General features: G+C 36.2%; 2 protein-coding genes across 2 annotated transcripts; both read left to right on the forward strand.

Annotated features, from left to right (window-relative positions):
- Positions 1-2237: 2237 nt before the first annotated feature.
- Positions 2238-7653, forward strand: LOC109101856. Its single transcript, XM_042770550.1, has 5 exons — positions 2238-2345; positions 5682-6696; positions 6905-7000; positions 7126-7218; positions 7310-7653. Exons 2-5 carry the CDS (start codon positions 5692-5694, stop codon positions 7640-7642), a joined length of 1527 nt encoding a protein of 508 aa, XP_042626484.1. The 5' UTR covers positions 2238-2345; positions 5682-5691; the 3' UTR covers positions 7643-7653.
- A 4204-nt stretch (positions 7654-11857) lies between these two features.
- Positions 11858-16049, forward strand: LOC109084907 (zinc finger protein ZIC 3-like). The gene is made up of 3 exons (XM_019099553.2): positions 11858-13150; positions 14102-14265; positions 14542-16049. Exons 1-3 carry the CDS (start codon positions 12151-12153, stop codon positions 14722-14724), a joined length of 1347 nt encoding a protein of 448 aa, XP_018955098.2. The 5' UTR covers positions 11858-12150; the 3' UTR covers positions 14725-16049.
- Positions 16050-16335: the final 286 nt, after the last annotated feature.

The following is a 16335-nucleotide window of genomic DNA, read 5'->3' on the forward strand; positions in this document are numbered from 1 at the left end:
TAACCTTTACAACCCTATGATGACATGGTGTTAATTTAGCAAATGTATTTACTTGTTTTGAAGTATTTTGCACCTGTCAATATTAAACGAACAAAAATGAAAACAGGTTTGTGGTGTAATCTCACCACTGTTACTCGTCACTGTAAAAAGCGTGACACAGCATCATAGTGTGGAGTGTGGAATTGAATAGCTAGGCTACCTGTTTTTTTTAAAGGGCCAATTCAAACGTTTAAATAACCACACAAAATGCTGACATTATAAGAACAGAATATAATTATGTGAATTATGTTTTAGAAAGTAAAAAACAACTTGCACAACTTTTATACAACGAATATTGATCACTCACAGCAATTTGAATTTAAGAAAATTATTAATGTATTTCTTCTGAAGACTGTCTCCCCCGACTGAGTGGGCGCAAACTTGGGTTATTTAATAATATAATTATTCCCACTCATGAAGTTCTTGGATAGAGTAAACATTACAAGACAATATTTACTGAGGTTACAGTAACTGTATTCACAATAGTCATAATTAACAGTCAAAAAGCACCATTCTCACTACATTAACAGTCCTATAAAACATACTATTAGAAAAAAGAAACCAGAAGTGGCCAAGAATAAATACTTTTATATATAATAAGTCGCAATGCAGTTTTCAGATAAATCTCCCTGACAATGATATCCAACACCATAACAGAGAATACAGAACAATCAGTGGCAGATAGTCTCTTCTCCCACACCACACAGCAACTCTTCCTGATTCATTTCTTTCTTCTTCATTTCTTCATTACTGGAAAAGATGAAAGGTATTTCTACACATATTCTGTTAATATACAACTTACAATATTAAAGATTGTCAATAAATGGGTTGGTACAATAATATTTAGAGAGAGAGAGAGAGCATAAATGTATAGGACACTGAATATTGCTTTTTGTGTTCTATCAATTCAAGTAATGGTCACTATTTTGTGTTCTATCAATTCAAGTAATGGTCACTAAACCTACCAACAATTCATGTTGCTAATTACATGCCATTGTGGCTATATTTCCATCCATTTTAACATGATTTCCAGTTCTGCATCATGTTGACATGTGACTTAAAACTGTCACTCATTGGTTTAACTTAAAGTTTTCATTTTAAAAGTACATGTTTCAATCACTTAGCTCAGTCAAACCTTTATGACTGAATTAAAAAATATATAATAACTTACATAATATATATGCTTTATTTGATTTTTTTTTTTATTATTAATTTATAGCTTTACTATAATTATAGAAGTGTTATTAAATGGTTATTGGTGTGTTTTTAAGTTTGTTATTTGTCTTAAATTGCTGTTATTTTGAAAGACAATGTATTATTTAGGGTATTTGGTTTGTGTTGAATAAAGCACACATTAGTCTATTAGTATGTTTAGTGACAAAATAAAGCTATTGTGGAGTTTAATAATCAACATTTATTGTGCACATTTAGTGCAAAGCAACATAAATGAAAATGTAATAAAAAAAAAAAAAATTAAGGCCTTTACTGTTGTTCATATTTATTTGGTCTAATATCTACTTTCTAAGTTTTGAAAAATAAAGCACATAAAAATTATTCATATGTACTAATTTAAAATAACTTTTATTTTGAACGAAGAAACTAGATAATCAATCAGACTGATACAAATAATGTTTTAAAAAAAGTCAATCGCACATATAAAATGTGTGTTTTTATAAAGTCAGTCGGACGGAATGTCAAAACATCCTGAAAATAAACGACATTCTCAACCTGAAGGAAGCGGAAATTTGCTGTGACGCCATTTGCATATCAGGGCGGCAACAATCATAAAATGCGTTAATGCTGCGCACGTTGGAAGGAGATCGTCGCGGCCGCGCCATTAACTGGAATATAAGCTTAAAACAAACAGGTACGTGTTCATCCATTTCCATCACTGTTATTAGAAACAATATTATCAAACTGTTTTATGATGTCGGTTGATACTAATGTGTTATTATGACAGAATGCACGAAATGAGATGGCCGCGCCATAAACTGTATTAAACAGCAAACGAACAGGTAACTGTTAACTCATCTATCCATTTGCATCAGTGTTATTACAAAAAATATTAGCCAACAGTTTTATTATATTGGTTGAACGTTATGTATTTATGGCAGATTGCACAGTGTAACTACAGACATGTGAAGCTTTAAATAGGAAAATTGTTGAAATGTATTGTAATATTATAATATGGCAGCGCTGGTGATGCACGTGCCTTGTTGACACTAATGTATTTATGACAGAATGCACGATTCTTATGCCTGAAAGATCACCACACCAACAACTCCAATCAAACCTCAAACAAACAGGTAACTTGCATGTCCATCCATTTGCATTATTGTGATTTTATGTTTTGTTGATACTACTGCTTTTTTGAGAGAATAGCCATTAGGGCTGGGAGATGCATTGAATATTAGTTAATATCGCAGTAATTTTGAGGACCATGTAGAATTTTAGAATATTGCAAATTTAGAATATTTCAAATTCAAGCATACTTACCTAAAACTTTGTGCCAAGCGTCCAGTATTGCCCTTTTTATATTCTTTTATATATTTATTTTATACGTTTGCATTTTACTCTATAATAACTGTTCTAAAATAGTTATGTGTTTGTTTGTTTTTTTAATGGGGTTACAATAAAATCTGAATTTTTTGTGTTATTGAAAAGAAAATGCAAACATATTGAGAAATATATTGAATATCATTAAGAAATTTGACAATATCAAGATATCAAATAATGGTGTATATGGCCCGGCTGTAATAGCTTATATTTGTATATGGTTTCAAACCATGAACTACAACCATCAACTAACATTTTTTTTTTTTTAATTCAATTGTCTGACAACTTTTCTTTGGCTTAACACTGAAAGACTTATTTAGATATGTGGAAGTGTAAGACCTGTGAGTTTTCAGCATCTTCTAGATCTGAGTTGTTGAAACATTACAAGTTAAAGCATAAACACTTTGGCCGAAGCCACTCATTCCCATGCATGCATTCAAGTTGTCCTTGTTCTTTTAAGACATGGAACGCTTTATTGGTCCATCTTAGTAGAGTCCATGCAAATCATCAAGATCCTGCACAATCAGAACTGACTGCCTTCAGCTGTCATCTGTGTTCAAACTCTGAACTTAGTTCTGAAAAGGATTATTTTGTTCACATGGGTACACATTTGAAGAAAAATGAAGTGGTTACTTGCATGTTTTCTGGTTGTGATTTTCAGACAAATGTTTACGGTACCTTTAGGTCCCACAAAAACAGAAAACACACTCCCCATTCATTGAGTGACTTTAAGTTTGGTGTAGTATCTACGTCTAGGACACATGAGTGTGACAGTGACGCTCATGAAAGTGTACAGGTTAATGAAGTTGCTTCTGATGAAGTATGTTTTGGAAGCAGTGCAGAAGTTCAGGACCTACCTAGTGTTATTGTTGAAAATTTTGCAGCAATGTTATTGAAATTGGAACATTTCTTTCATGTTCCAGGCATAGCAGTTAATGAGTTTTTAGAAGAACTGCATTTTTTGTTGAGTACCTCATCCCAAACTGCTACATGTGACAGGCTCAAAGAACTGTTTCAGGAACACAGTCTTGCCTGTGATGATGCAATTATTCAAAATATTGCTAAAGCTGTGTGTGAATCTCATCCACTGCACACAGCAATAGAACCGCGTGGTCCACTAAGCACAGTGTATCGGCGCAAGGAGTTTTATAAAAGTCACTTTTGTGTTGTTGAACCTGTTGAATACATCCTTGATTCACAACAGGGAAAAACTTATCAGTATGTTACCATTTTAAAATTCCTGCAACAGCTGTTAGCCAAGGAGGATGTGATTGAAACAATACTGGCAAACCACAGATATGAGCATAATGAAGCTGTTTATTCATCCTATCAGGATGGCAGTATCTTTAGGGAAAATGCATTCCTGTCAGGAGATGACTTGCGCCTTTTGTTAAGGTTGTATGTTGATGATTTTGAAGTGTGTAACCCACTTGGTACCTCTCGGAGAGCACACAAGCTCTGTGCAGTGTATTGGACTCTAAGCAATTTGCCTACAAGTTCTCATGCAACAATGTCGTCCATTTACTTGGCTTTGTTGTGTAAAAGTAATGACGTGAAAGAATACGGCTTCAATAAAATCCTTGAGCCTCTTCTTGAGGACCTGGCACATTTAGAAGAAGTTGGCATTTTTATTCCTTCAGTTGGTCATTTTGTGAAGGGTACTGTGCATGTCGTGATTGCAGACAACCTTGGGGCCCATAGCATAGCTGGTTATGTTGAGAGTTTTTTCTTCTGAGTATTACTGCAGATTCTGCACTGGAAAGAGCTCGGAAATTCAGACTAATGAGGTTCGGTCAGGTGGTTTTAGCCTTAGAAAGAGAGAGAGTTATGATGCTCACCTGAAATCTGCACAACAGACTGGCAGCTGTTGTTTTGGTGTTAAAAAAGAATGTGTATTCTCCACACGCCTTGCTCATTTTCATGTTCTTTCTGGCTATCCCCCGGATGTCATGCATGATGTTTTTGAAGGTGTTGTACCATTTGAGCTTAAACATTGTTTATCAATGCTTTTATCAAAGAAGTACTTCACCTTTGAATTTCTCAATGAACGTATTGTTAATTTCCCCTATAAATGGACGGATAAGACAAACAGACCTCATGCAATCCCTCGCTCAATGTTCAGCCAGAATACTATTGGAGGCAATGCTCACGAGAACTGGAACCTGATAAGGTTGCTTCCATTTCTTGTAGGACACATGGTGCCAGAAGATGAGCCTGCATGGCTGGTGCTTATGGATCTCAAAGACATTGTTGAGCTTGTGGTATCACCAGTTCACACTGATGAGTCAATTGCATACCTTGATGGCAAAATTTCTGAACACCGACAGAGGTTTCAGGAAGTTTTTCCAGGTGTGAAGTTAATTCCAAAAGAGCACTTTTTGGAACATTACCCTGAACTTATCAAGTCATATGGTCCACTTGTGCATCTGTGGACTATGCGCTTTGAAGCCAAACACCACTTTTTCAAGCAAGTTGCTCGGGTTACCAATTGTTTCAAAAATATCCCCCTTACACTTGCAGCAAAGCACCAGCTAATGATTTCTCACAGTTTGAAATCGTACCATCTTGAAAAATCTGCACTAGATGTATCAACTGTATCAACAGTGCCTCTGACTGTTTTGAGAACAGAAATAACACAGGTCATCCAAGACAAGTACCCAGACACTGAATTCGTCCAGATCACCACAAGTGTCACCAGTAAAGGCCTCAGTTACAGAAATGGAATGATTGTTGTTTGTCGCTCTTTAGACGGGCTCCCTGAATTTGCAGAGATTATTCAGATGTGTATAGTGCAGAAGGGACTGTGTTTTGTACTTAAAGGTCTGTGTGGTTGGTATAGGGAGCATTTTAGGGCCTTTGAACTGACCTCTTCTCCATCAAGGGAGATTTTCTTTCTTGAACTAAGTGAATTAGCTGATGGATATCCATTGGCTGACTACAAGGTAGGAGGTCTTCGTTTGGTGTCACTGAAAAGACAAATTCATTCATAACAGGTGCCATTTAAATATTTCTTGTTTAACTGTATGAATGAAGCTTATGTACCTACAGTGCAAACAATACAGTTCTTTTTTTTTTCTCATCAACAGGATTGTAAAAATGACCTCCACCATCATCCTGCGTGTAATTCTGGGAGAGAACAGTGCACAGAAAGTGACACTTCAGAATGGTGTCCTTTGTTCTTTGGCAGAGTTAATGAATGAGATACAGACACAGTGTAATTTAATGGGAGAATTCAGACTTCAAATCATGGACCCTGACTTACAAGATTTTGTGAACCTGACTTCCACAACTGATGTTCAGAACAAAAGCACCCTTAAGGTCATCAAACTCTGTGACTCTTTCGCAGTATCTCCATCTCCCTCATCATGTGACACAGACATTCTGTCTTCAAGATCATCCTCTGAAGTATCACATTCTTCATCCCTTGACCCCCAAGAGTTGACTTTGAATACAAGGTCTTCTTGGCCAACCTGTTTTGTTGTGCCCCGTTTCTCCTATGAGGCAGAAATTAAGCTGGAACAAGGCAATTCAGAATACCAAAAAAATGGCATTCTGCTGAATCCAGACCCAAAGCTGAAATCAGACATTTTGGATGGACTTGCTGAAGAAATAGTAAAATTCAAAGTGTACCTTTCTGATGCTGAATTCAGTGAAGTGGCTGAAGCTCTTATAAAACAGCATCCTTGCCTTAAGGAACAAGGATCCTTAACAGGCTGCAGTGGCTGGAAAAGAAGCCTTAAATATAAAATGTCAAATTACAGAACCAAGCTGCGAAATCTTGGTTGTAGTGAAGTGACTGTAAATGCCATGAAGCACAAACCTATGGGTGTAAGCAATCCAGCTTTTGGGGTCAAGAAGCCACGCAAGGCTGAAGTTAACTTTTGTCCCTCATTTCTTCCTGGTGAAACTCCTGACAGCATGGAGCAAATAAGAGTCTCCCTTCTTTCTGAGGTTAAGAAGAAGAACAACGAGCAAACTCTGAGAAGATTAATGGACCTATCATTTGCATTGAGAAGACAAGAGGTTGTCAAAGAATCTCCACTTATTGTTGACTTTATGGGCTTATGTATGTTTTTGTTCCAAGAATGTGAGTTATTTTTGGTTAATGTCTAAGTGGGATTTTACATAAAATTAAATGTATTAAAATGCCAGTAAGTCAAATAAAATAATTTTACCATATGAAAACACATAGGCTAGCTAGCTTTTTTGGGCATACATTAAAGTTGTGGTGTTTATCTTTGTGTTTTAGGTTTGTGCTGAATTTGCACGGGTAACAACTGTTGCCTTAATTTCAAAATTCTTCTCAAAGCTGGATGAACACACTCCAAGTCTTCTGAGGATCTTTGCCAAGAGAGGTGGAGCTCAGGGACAAAGGATAAGGAAACTTCTAGTGCCACTTACACAGGTATGATAACTGCGAAAATTGTTTTTCTAGATAAATTAATCATTTGTTTCTCACTTATGATTTGTGTGACTTAAGAGTGTATTAGTTGATTGGCACATATTGCTAATTTTCTTTATTTTCCCTAGTGTGCCTGCATTAATGTTAAGAGGGAGTGTTTCCTCAAAGCCCTGTTTGTGTACCTAAATGAGGATCCTGACAATCTCATCAAGGAGTACATGGTATTATTGACTAAATATTCTGACAATATTTTGTGTATAACAATACATTTTATAGTACATTAGTATTAATGTACTTTGTTTCTGTTTATAGGATGTAGATTTTTCCAACGCTGAAACTGCATTCAAAGAAATGGTGATGGGCGTTTTTGTCATCAGATGTGATGGAGGTGAAGGATGTGAAGGATGTGAAGATGAACCTGCGGACGTTGGAGTAGTTCTTGAAGGAGTTACAGCACTAGAAGGGCTTGGTAATGTAACTAATGGTGTTGCATTGCTGATTGGGCTAATATATGCCCTAAATCTAAGTTATCCGAAGGAGCTTCGATACACCTTTGAACTCCTGCAAAAAGTGTTCCTGGAGCTTGATGGACACAAACTCTCCACCAAAGTTCAAGCGCTCAAGACCAAGCTTTTTACACCCTGAATCTATAACTAATTGTTGAAACTGTTTTTTGTGTCAAATAGTTGAAACTGTTTTTTGTGTCAAATAGTCAATGCCTTTATTGAGTTTTGCCTTTTTTTATGTTTTTGTACATAAGGGCATATGTAAAGAGGAATAGTTTCCTAAAAATTCAAAATTCAAAAATTTCCTAAAAAAAAGTCAGAAGGTCAAGGAAAACCATCAGGGGTTTAGGGGTTTCAACGACACAGGGGTTAGTTAATGTTGACAATTTAATTTTTTTTTTTTTTTCTTTTAAACAATTTTTGTTTAACTGACGGTTTTAATGGCTTCTGACTGTTCTTCAAGGAAAGACGTTTGAATGACAATGTATTTTAAATAGTTTTCAAAGATGTTCCACATAGCACACATTGTGTTTGCTTTTCCTTTACAAAAATTATCCAAGCACATTTTGGAATTAGAATAGAAGCAGATGCAGATTTTTTTTTAATATTATTTTTTTCTTTGGAATTGCAGGTTACTTTCTTTTTTTTTTTTTATATATATATATATATATATATATATATATATATATATATATATATATATATATATATATATAATATATATATATATAGGTTTTATATATAGGTTTAACCTGCATTTGTTGTACATGTAGGAATGTGAACCTGTTTTTCATTTTGCATTGTAGAATTAAGTATGCTCATGCTGCACTGCTTTGAATGTTCTTAATTTGTAGTCAAGTATTTTAAACATTTCCTTAAGAGCACATGCAGTCATGTCATGTGAACATGTTCATGGAGAAATAGGAAGCAGTTCCTGTGTAAAGGAAAACATTTCTGTACACATTTGTGTTTTATATAAATTAGGTAAAAAAATTTCAGGCTTAATGTTTTAAGTATTTGAAGTGTTGTTGAAAGTGTGACACATGCTGTAAGCTGTTCCCTAGTAAAAAGGATTTATTGCATATTTGCTGTGTCTGTAGTCATCATTGAAGTATGGGGAAAAATGGTGATGTGATATTATTTTATAACATAGTAGTAACTTGACTAAATGGGATTCATTAAAAGTGATTCAAACCTATAGGCTTAACATAAAGGATTAAATTTAAGATAGCATGATTAATTATAGTTCAATAAAAAACATTGTATCATGTTAAAAATAAGTATGTAAATCACGTTTAATCAATGTCATCTGTTCATGTAAAATGAACACAAATATTTCAAGCTGGTTTAACATCATCTAGTGTTGTTAAGATAATGTGGTGTAATCACGTGGAACCACTGTCCACGATTAAATCATGTTCAACCAAAGTTTTATTTTTTTGAGTGTACATTGCTTGTGAGCATGTCAAAATAAAATAACATAAAATAAAATTACACTAAATTTGGTAATAAATTCTGGCTGAATATATTTGGTCTAATATATTAGGCTGAAAACTGCAGAAAAAAAACTTTTCTTCATTTCAGTGAACTTAGCGGGCGTTCAGCTTTACAAGTTAAGGGCTAAATGTCGGTAAATTTAGATGGGCAAACTAAAGGGAAAATAAAGAAAAACTGTGAGACAGTGGGACAAGCAGGAAAAAAAGCACCAAACACAAGGACTCTACAATGTAAACTATATTTTGTCTTTTTTTAGCACTCGGCAGAGCACAATAGTCTATCCAGCAACAGCAGTTTGCATTCACTAAGGCAGATGCGTAACTCCTCGACAAATTTAATTTCCATTCGTTTATGCTAAACATAGTCAACAAATTTCATATAGACACATGTTAATTGAAGGTGCCACAGTTATCTCATTACTCAATACTGATTAAGTGTTTGAGATAAACAGACCCACTCCTTGACAAAGCTGGTAGAAAGCAGGCTAAATGCTTTTGAATGTTTAAGAGATAGCCTACGTAAACAGATATAAAGCCATGTGTCTGGATACGTATACAGACAGGGAAGATACCGCTAATAACTCAAGAGAAGTATCCTTTAAAACTAAAATATAAAAGTAAAGCTTAAAATACTACCCATAATATAATCTCCCTAAATGAATGGATCACAAAGCGGTAGGTAATCGGAGTCCATCTGTTGTTTCAAGCGAACGCAGCGAATGAGTTCATTTTTATTGTGTAGACCTATTTAAGCATGAATTAAATTAATTTAATGTGAGACTGACAACTGGGAAACTAATAAACAGGACATGATCTATAGCAAAGCCTAGATAATTATCAGCGATTATATGCTACTATGAACGATGCTGCTCTACTGAGCTTGATAACTGTGTATTAGCCCGAATCATCATCTTCAAGAGTTCAATGTTAAGCAGGTACTGCTCTGACTAAAAATATGAAGGCTTAGTTTAGTCAGGGGGGCGGGAGCTAGAGCTCATCGTATTATTCTGACGAAACATTATCTGACTACCTCAAATAATCGGTCGAAATATAGCTCTGGTCATTGCAATTATAGGCCTTTAGGTCCTTCAAATTTTCCGCGGTCCAAAGTTAAATGACGTACGAGGCCCCCTTAAATTAGAAAACGTCTCTTGCCCTCATTTGCCCTTTGGCCGGCATGAGTTGTAGTGCAGTTAAGAAGTTAGGTGAAATAACCGAACAATTCCTTGCACAGGAAAAGCAAAGAACGTCCTTAAGAACTTTTTTCTTAGCCACGCCTGGAAATGAATATGTCACAAAATATACTGAGCGCGTCCACATTTAAACAGACAAACTACAGGCCTAGAGTGGAAACTGGAAAGTAAAGAAACCGTAGCCTGACTGCCGACTGTGAAACCTTAAAAAAAAATCGTAAATCTGTCCGGCGGTATAGCATACTCTCTCCCATGTGTGCTCGTGTACGAAAGGGAGAGTAAGAGAGAGGGGCAGAAAGAAATAAAGAAAAAAAGAAAGAAAGAAAGACGAAGCAGAAAGGAGGGGGGCTAAAGCTAGCAGAAAGATTAGAAGAATAACTGGAAATCTATTGCTAGCAGTAAAACTTATTTAAATGTGTTTATATATATATATATATATATATATATATATATATATATATATATATATATATAGCCTATGTATGAATGTATAAGCAAAATGCATATACTAGGCTTATTATAAGACAAAGAACCGTTAAACATTTACTACTACATTCTATTACAGTGTATTTATTAGAAAAAAAATATCAAAAGTTTAAATTATCTTTGGTTTTAAAGGTCTCATCTTAGCCTACATGATTTACAATATTACCTGAATACAACATGCAAATGATCAACAGAGCACTTTTATAATGCATCTACTGAGAAATAAATTACTCACCTTACAACTATTAGACTAGATCCCTATTTGCTTTTTTTTTTTCTCATAGAAAATGTGCTGAAAGTGAAAGCGTGAAAGTTGGGGACTTGACCAGAATGAGGGGCTGATTTAAAGATTTTTGTTTTTTAATCTCTAAAATATAAAGGGAGCTCCTTTCGAGGAGAGACTGAGGGGGAGTGGGAACGTGAAATGGCTTGGAGGTATAAAAAGCGCTGCTTGAAACACTCAGCGCGTTTCTGAACTTGATCAGATTTTGTGTGTCCTGCAGCGAGTCACCAGCAACCCTGTGAATTTTTTTATATAATTATTTATTTTTTTTAAACTTAGGGATATTATAATTACCACCATATTTCTTTCTCTCTTATTTTGGGGTTCTACATTCTATAGTGCGATTTATGTGTTATAGGCTACCATTTTACGGCTTCACTATAAAAAGTGATTTCATTAAAAAAAATGATGTACGCATAGGCTATATGTAGGATAGATAGATAGATAGATAGATAGATAGATAGATAGATAGCCTAAAAATTAATTATCTTAATTTCCAATTAAAATTATTTTTTTGTTATATTTTAGTTTCAAGTCACTTTTGCCCTTTTTCTAATCTTAGCTTTTTTTAAGAGGCTCGGCAAAAGAGTATTTTGAGAAATTAATTGTCAAGCGACTCCTGAAAGTTTATGTAACTTTGGGAACAGCTGACGTGCTAAGCAAGGGAACTAAACAAGCCTTTCTTACTGAACCGAAATAAAGTCCATTTGCTTTACCTGCAAATAATGCCAACAGCAACCAATCAAATCTACTCACGGAAACGAACTGCCACTTTCAATATTAAACCGTGCCAATCAACGAAAACGCAGCCAATTAGCACCCTTCCTAGCTGTCACGTGACCATGAAAGCGCTGTGCTTTCATTGGACAGTGTAGAGCTGCCTCCCGAGCTCATTTATGTGCAAGGAGTGAGTGATTGACTTTATCAGTCCAAGGACATCATTCGCCTGGAAAGGGGGGGAAGTTTGATCATCTTTCTCACGGATCCCAGTTACGGGAGTTTTCCTCCCGTTTACAGAGACCCGGGATTAACGTTTCGCTTTTCAATTCAAGATTTCTTTATTGAAGCTTGCGTGAAATTGTGCTCAGTTTACCGTTACCCACTTCACTCCACTAAACTGGGGTTTCTCTCCTTTTTCTTTCCTTTTTTTTTTTTTTTTTTTTGACTTGCTTTTTCTCGATTGAGCCCAATGACTATGCTCCTTGATAGCGCTCCTCAGTTCCCTTCACTAGGAGTAGGGGGGTTCGGAACGCCTAGACACCATGAGTTGGGAAACCGAGACCCCGGGCTGGGGCTCAGTCCCTTCGCAGATTCATCTCACTCGGCTGCCTTCAAGATAAGTCCCGTTACTCACGATATCGCCTCCAGCCAGTCATCAGCGTTCACCCCGCAAGCTACTGGATATGCAGCCGCGCTCGGACACCACCACGGAGGACAAGTTGGTTCCTACGCCGGTGGAGCATTCAATTCGACCAGGGACTTTCTCTTCAGAAACAGGGGCGCAGGCATCGGAGAGTCCGCACCGCCGAGTGCCCAGCATGGAATCTTTGCCGCTTCTGCGGGGAGTCTACACGGGCCCCCCGGAATTTCGGACAACCCGGGACATCTGTTGTTTCCTGGACTTCACGACCAGAGCTTGAGCCACACTTCACCGGGAGGACATGTTGTAAACAGTCAAATGCACCTGGGTTTACGCGGGGACATTTTTGGCCGTCCAGATCCGTACCGACCTGTGGCAAGCCCTCGCACGGACCCTTACGCCACCGCTCAGCTCCATAACTACAACCATCCCATCAATATGAACATGGGGATGAACGTACCCACACACCACGGTCCGGGGGCCTTCTTCAGATACATGCGGCAACCAATTAAGCAAGAATTATCTTGTAAGTGGATAGATGAGAATCAGATGAACAGACCCAAAAAGACTTGTGACAGAACTTTCAGCACAATGCATGAAATGGTGACGCATGTTTCAATGGAACACGTTGGCGGCCCAGAACAGAGTAGTCATGTTTGCTTCTGGGAGGATTGCCCGAGAGAGGGGAAATCCTTTAAGGCCAAATACAAACTCGTGAACCACATTCGAGTGCACACGGGAGAGAAACCGTTCCCTTGTCCGTTCCCTGGTTGTGGGAAAATCTTTGCAAGATCAGAAAATCTTAAAATTCACAAAAGAACTCACACAGGTAAGGCATTAGTATTTCTCCTTTTTTTTAATTACCCACTGGTGCTGAAAAAATAATAATAATAATATTCGAGCGGGATTATTTATAGTAAATTGCAGTTCTTTAAAAATGTAAAGAAACAAGTGCATTTTCTTTTAATTCAAAAGTAAAAGCAATACGCTAAAGAGGAAATTGTGCAGGAATATCGCCTAACTTCACTTTAGGTTTGGGGAAATTAATAACATGGGACAAATGATTGGGAAGATTAATTTATTTTGATCACATGAAAAGTTTCTTCTTTTACTTTTTTCGGTAGAGCACAATATGTTTTTGTTTAAATGTATATACATAGCATATCTTTGAAGAGATGAAAAATTAAAATGCAAAGCTGCATGCATTGTTGTGGAGCGAATTTGTGAATGGACTGTCCTCTTGCATTTGTGAAGCTATTCCTGATGATTGTGGCTATAAAGGTATAGAAATAGCATGGGATTTGTGTATTATGGATGCATGAATAAAATGCTACACACTGGTCTGGGGAAAGTATGAAGTAGTCTAAGTGCATTTAGTCTGATTGCTGGATTTGTGCCTAAATAATTGACCCCTTTGAGATCCACATTAAATGTAAAGCAAGCTGTTGAACAGTCTATATGTTTACACTTGGCAGATAAGAAACGTGTGCAAAAATTGTTCAACAATTGCTACACAGCTTAAACGACGATGTATGGCGTGTTGGTTTGCTAAAACTAATATAAAGATTATTGGGAAGTAAAATAAAGGATAACAGCAAGGACTCTCAAAGAGCGTTATTTGTGGGTAACCAAACCATTTAGCTTGAGCGCAACATGGCCTGTTAATTTTGAAAGGCGCATTAGCTACATAACAAAGTTGTATTGGACATCCACTCTATATATTATATAATTATATAATAATATATATTACTAAAACTTCAGTGTTTGCTCTCACTTGCAGGTGAGAAGCCATTTAAATGCGAGTTCGACGGCTGCGACAGGCGCTTTGCGAACAGCAGCGACAGGAAAAAGCACATGCACGTGCACACATCTGACAAGCCATATATCTGCAAAGTGTGTGACAAGTCCTATACACACCCCAGCTCTCTCAGGAAACACATGAAGGTAAGGGACGTTTTCTGATTTTGCAAACACTCGCCTAAATCACGCAAATAAATATTTAACAAAATGTTGTAACCCCTTAGATAAACGTATTTTGCATTATACGGACAATGCGTTTACATTCATTTTAAGTAGGCTTGATGTTGTTCTGTATTTTGGTTCACAAATGTATAACAGAGATCAGAAATCCAAGAGACATAGCATAAAGTTTAACCGTGTACAAGCGTGTTATTTCCTCGTCCTGTCTGTATGTCATACATCTATGAACGTTGTAATTTGGTACACGAATCACAAGGCTCAGAGTCGTCTCCAGCTGCTAGCTCTGGATACGAGTCATCTACGCCGCCAGTGCTGGTTTCTGCGAACAGTGAAGACCCGACAAAAACACCCACGTCTGCAGTGCAAAATGCATCTGCACACAGCGATGGACTACCGCCTAATTTTAACGAATGGTACGTTTGAAGCTCCAAGCAGACTCTCAAATGGTGGACCAAAAGGTTGAAGTAACCTTTAAAAAAAACTATTTACGCTATGGCGTACAAAATTGCATTGAAACAACAGGAAAAGGTGAGAGTTCGCCAGCAGGCCTGCGTTGTCCATTCTCAGGATTCGAAATCTGACTTTATTCCGAGTTCGGAGAAAACTATCAAGGCATAAAATAACAAAATAACACTTTCTAAGAATAAATGGGGTTTCCTTTAGTTTTCAGATTTCAGATGATTATTTTATTTTTAATTTTATGTATTTTCTGAAAAAAATATTTAAAAATAATGGCAAAGAAATATTTCACGGTGTTTTATATTAAGGTGACACTCACATCACCTTTATGTTGATTGTTAAAACTTCAGACAGTCTTAAGAAACGTGCCAAAGTCTTTGTCTTGAACTTGAACAAAAAATAATAAATCATAAATAAGTATATAGCCTACTCGTGAATGTATTTCCTTGTTTGATGGAGTCAAATCTGTTGTCCAAGTCCGTTTTCAGGTGGAGAACTGTGGTATTAGCTTACGATTGTTACCTTTGAATATAACGTTGCCTTTGTTAATGATGTATATACATATCCATGATGCCATATTTATCGATTTGTTATTTAATAATCGGCGAAAGAGCCGACTTTTAAATGATATTTATGGAAATGTTTTCTAACAAGACTGTACAGTTTTGAGTCAATAACCAGTTTTAACGATGAAAAAGGGAGTCAGCACTAAAGTTCCCACAATACGATTGTATCTTTTTTTTAACCAATATGTGTCTAAGTATTAATTATATTAATATTATGACATGACATGAACTATAGTTTCAAGCAGGCTATGCATTTTCCAACGTAAGTTCATGTGAGGACCTGTATAAAAAGAAATAAAAAAAACTTTTTTCCCTTTAAATCACTGATGAATCAGCCATGTGAGGTTCTTATCAAAATGACTTCTTTTGTATTTTTTCTTTTCTTTACTCTTAGCATCAAATTATAGACTACATCTCTAAGGTAGATCTATAAGGAACACTAAAAAAGGCCCACTGACCAGTGTTTTCATCAACACGCCACTTTTTGATCAGATACACCATGCAATAGCATATCTCCCATTCATGCATCAAATTTGAACTCGTGTGACAGTGTTAAAGACATTATATTCTTGGGTTTGAGGTACAGCCATTTGAATCAGTATGGTATTCCATTTTTGATGGTTCCAGAACTGTCTTTGTGGATGCAAGTCTGTGTTTAATGTGTCAAAGAGGAGCAATGATCTGTCACAACAGTAATCTCAAAATAAAACTTTTTGTCTGTCAGTTTGCATTGTTTTAAATGTAGTTCTTTTGTGAATATAGCGTGTTGTTTGTTATGAGTACTATGGTAAAACATATAGAAAACTTTGATTACACATTTGCTTGTTTTATGTGAATAACTTTTCCAGATGTGGACCTGAATGTGTGAATGAAATTTAGTATTGAGTACTATAACTTTTTAAAGTGGAAAAGGGAGGGAAAATATGTGTTTAGTCACCAAGATTACAGCGTTGCATTGTTACATATTTTTAAGAGACTAAAATTATGCATATAAATATATTGTGCTATG

The sequence above is a fragment of the Cyprinus carpio genome, chromosome A14 (assembly GCF_018340385.1).
Source record: "Cyprinus carpio isolate SPL01 chromosome A14, ASM1834038v1, whole genome shotgun sequence".
In the NCBI taxonomy this organism is placed as follows: domain Eukaryota; kingdom Metazoa; phylum Chordata; class Actinopteri; order Cypriniformes; family Cyprinidae; genus Cyprinus; species Cyprinus carpio.

Coding starts and splice junctions, on each gene's coding strand:
- LOC109101856 (XM_042770550.1), top strand. CDS start 5,692: ATGACCTCCACCATCATCCTGCGTGTAATTCTGGGAGAGAACAGTGCA. Junction 6,697..6,904: donor AAGAATGTGAGTTATTTTTG/GTTAATGTCTAA, acceptor TTCTTCTCAAAG/CTGGATGAACACACTCCAAG. Junction 7,219..7,309: donor ATCTCATCAAGGAGTACATG/GTATTATTGACT, acceptor TTCTGTTTATAG/GATGTAGATTTTTCCAACGC.
- LOC109084907 (XM_019099553.2), top strand. CDS start 12,151: ATGACTATGCTCCTTGATAGCGCTCCTCAGTTCCCTTCACTAGGAGTA. Junction 13,151..14,101: donor TCACAAAAGAACTCACACAG/GTAAGGCATTAG, acceptor TCTCACTTGCAG/GTGAGAAGCCATTTAAATGC. Junction 14,266..14,541: donor CTCTCAGGAAACACATGAAG/GTAAGGGACGTT, acceptor CGTTGTAATTTG/GTACACGAATCACAAGGCTC.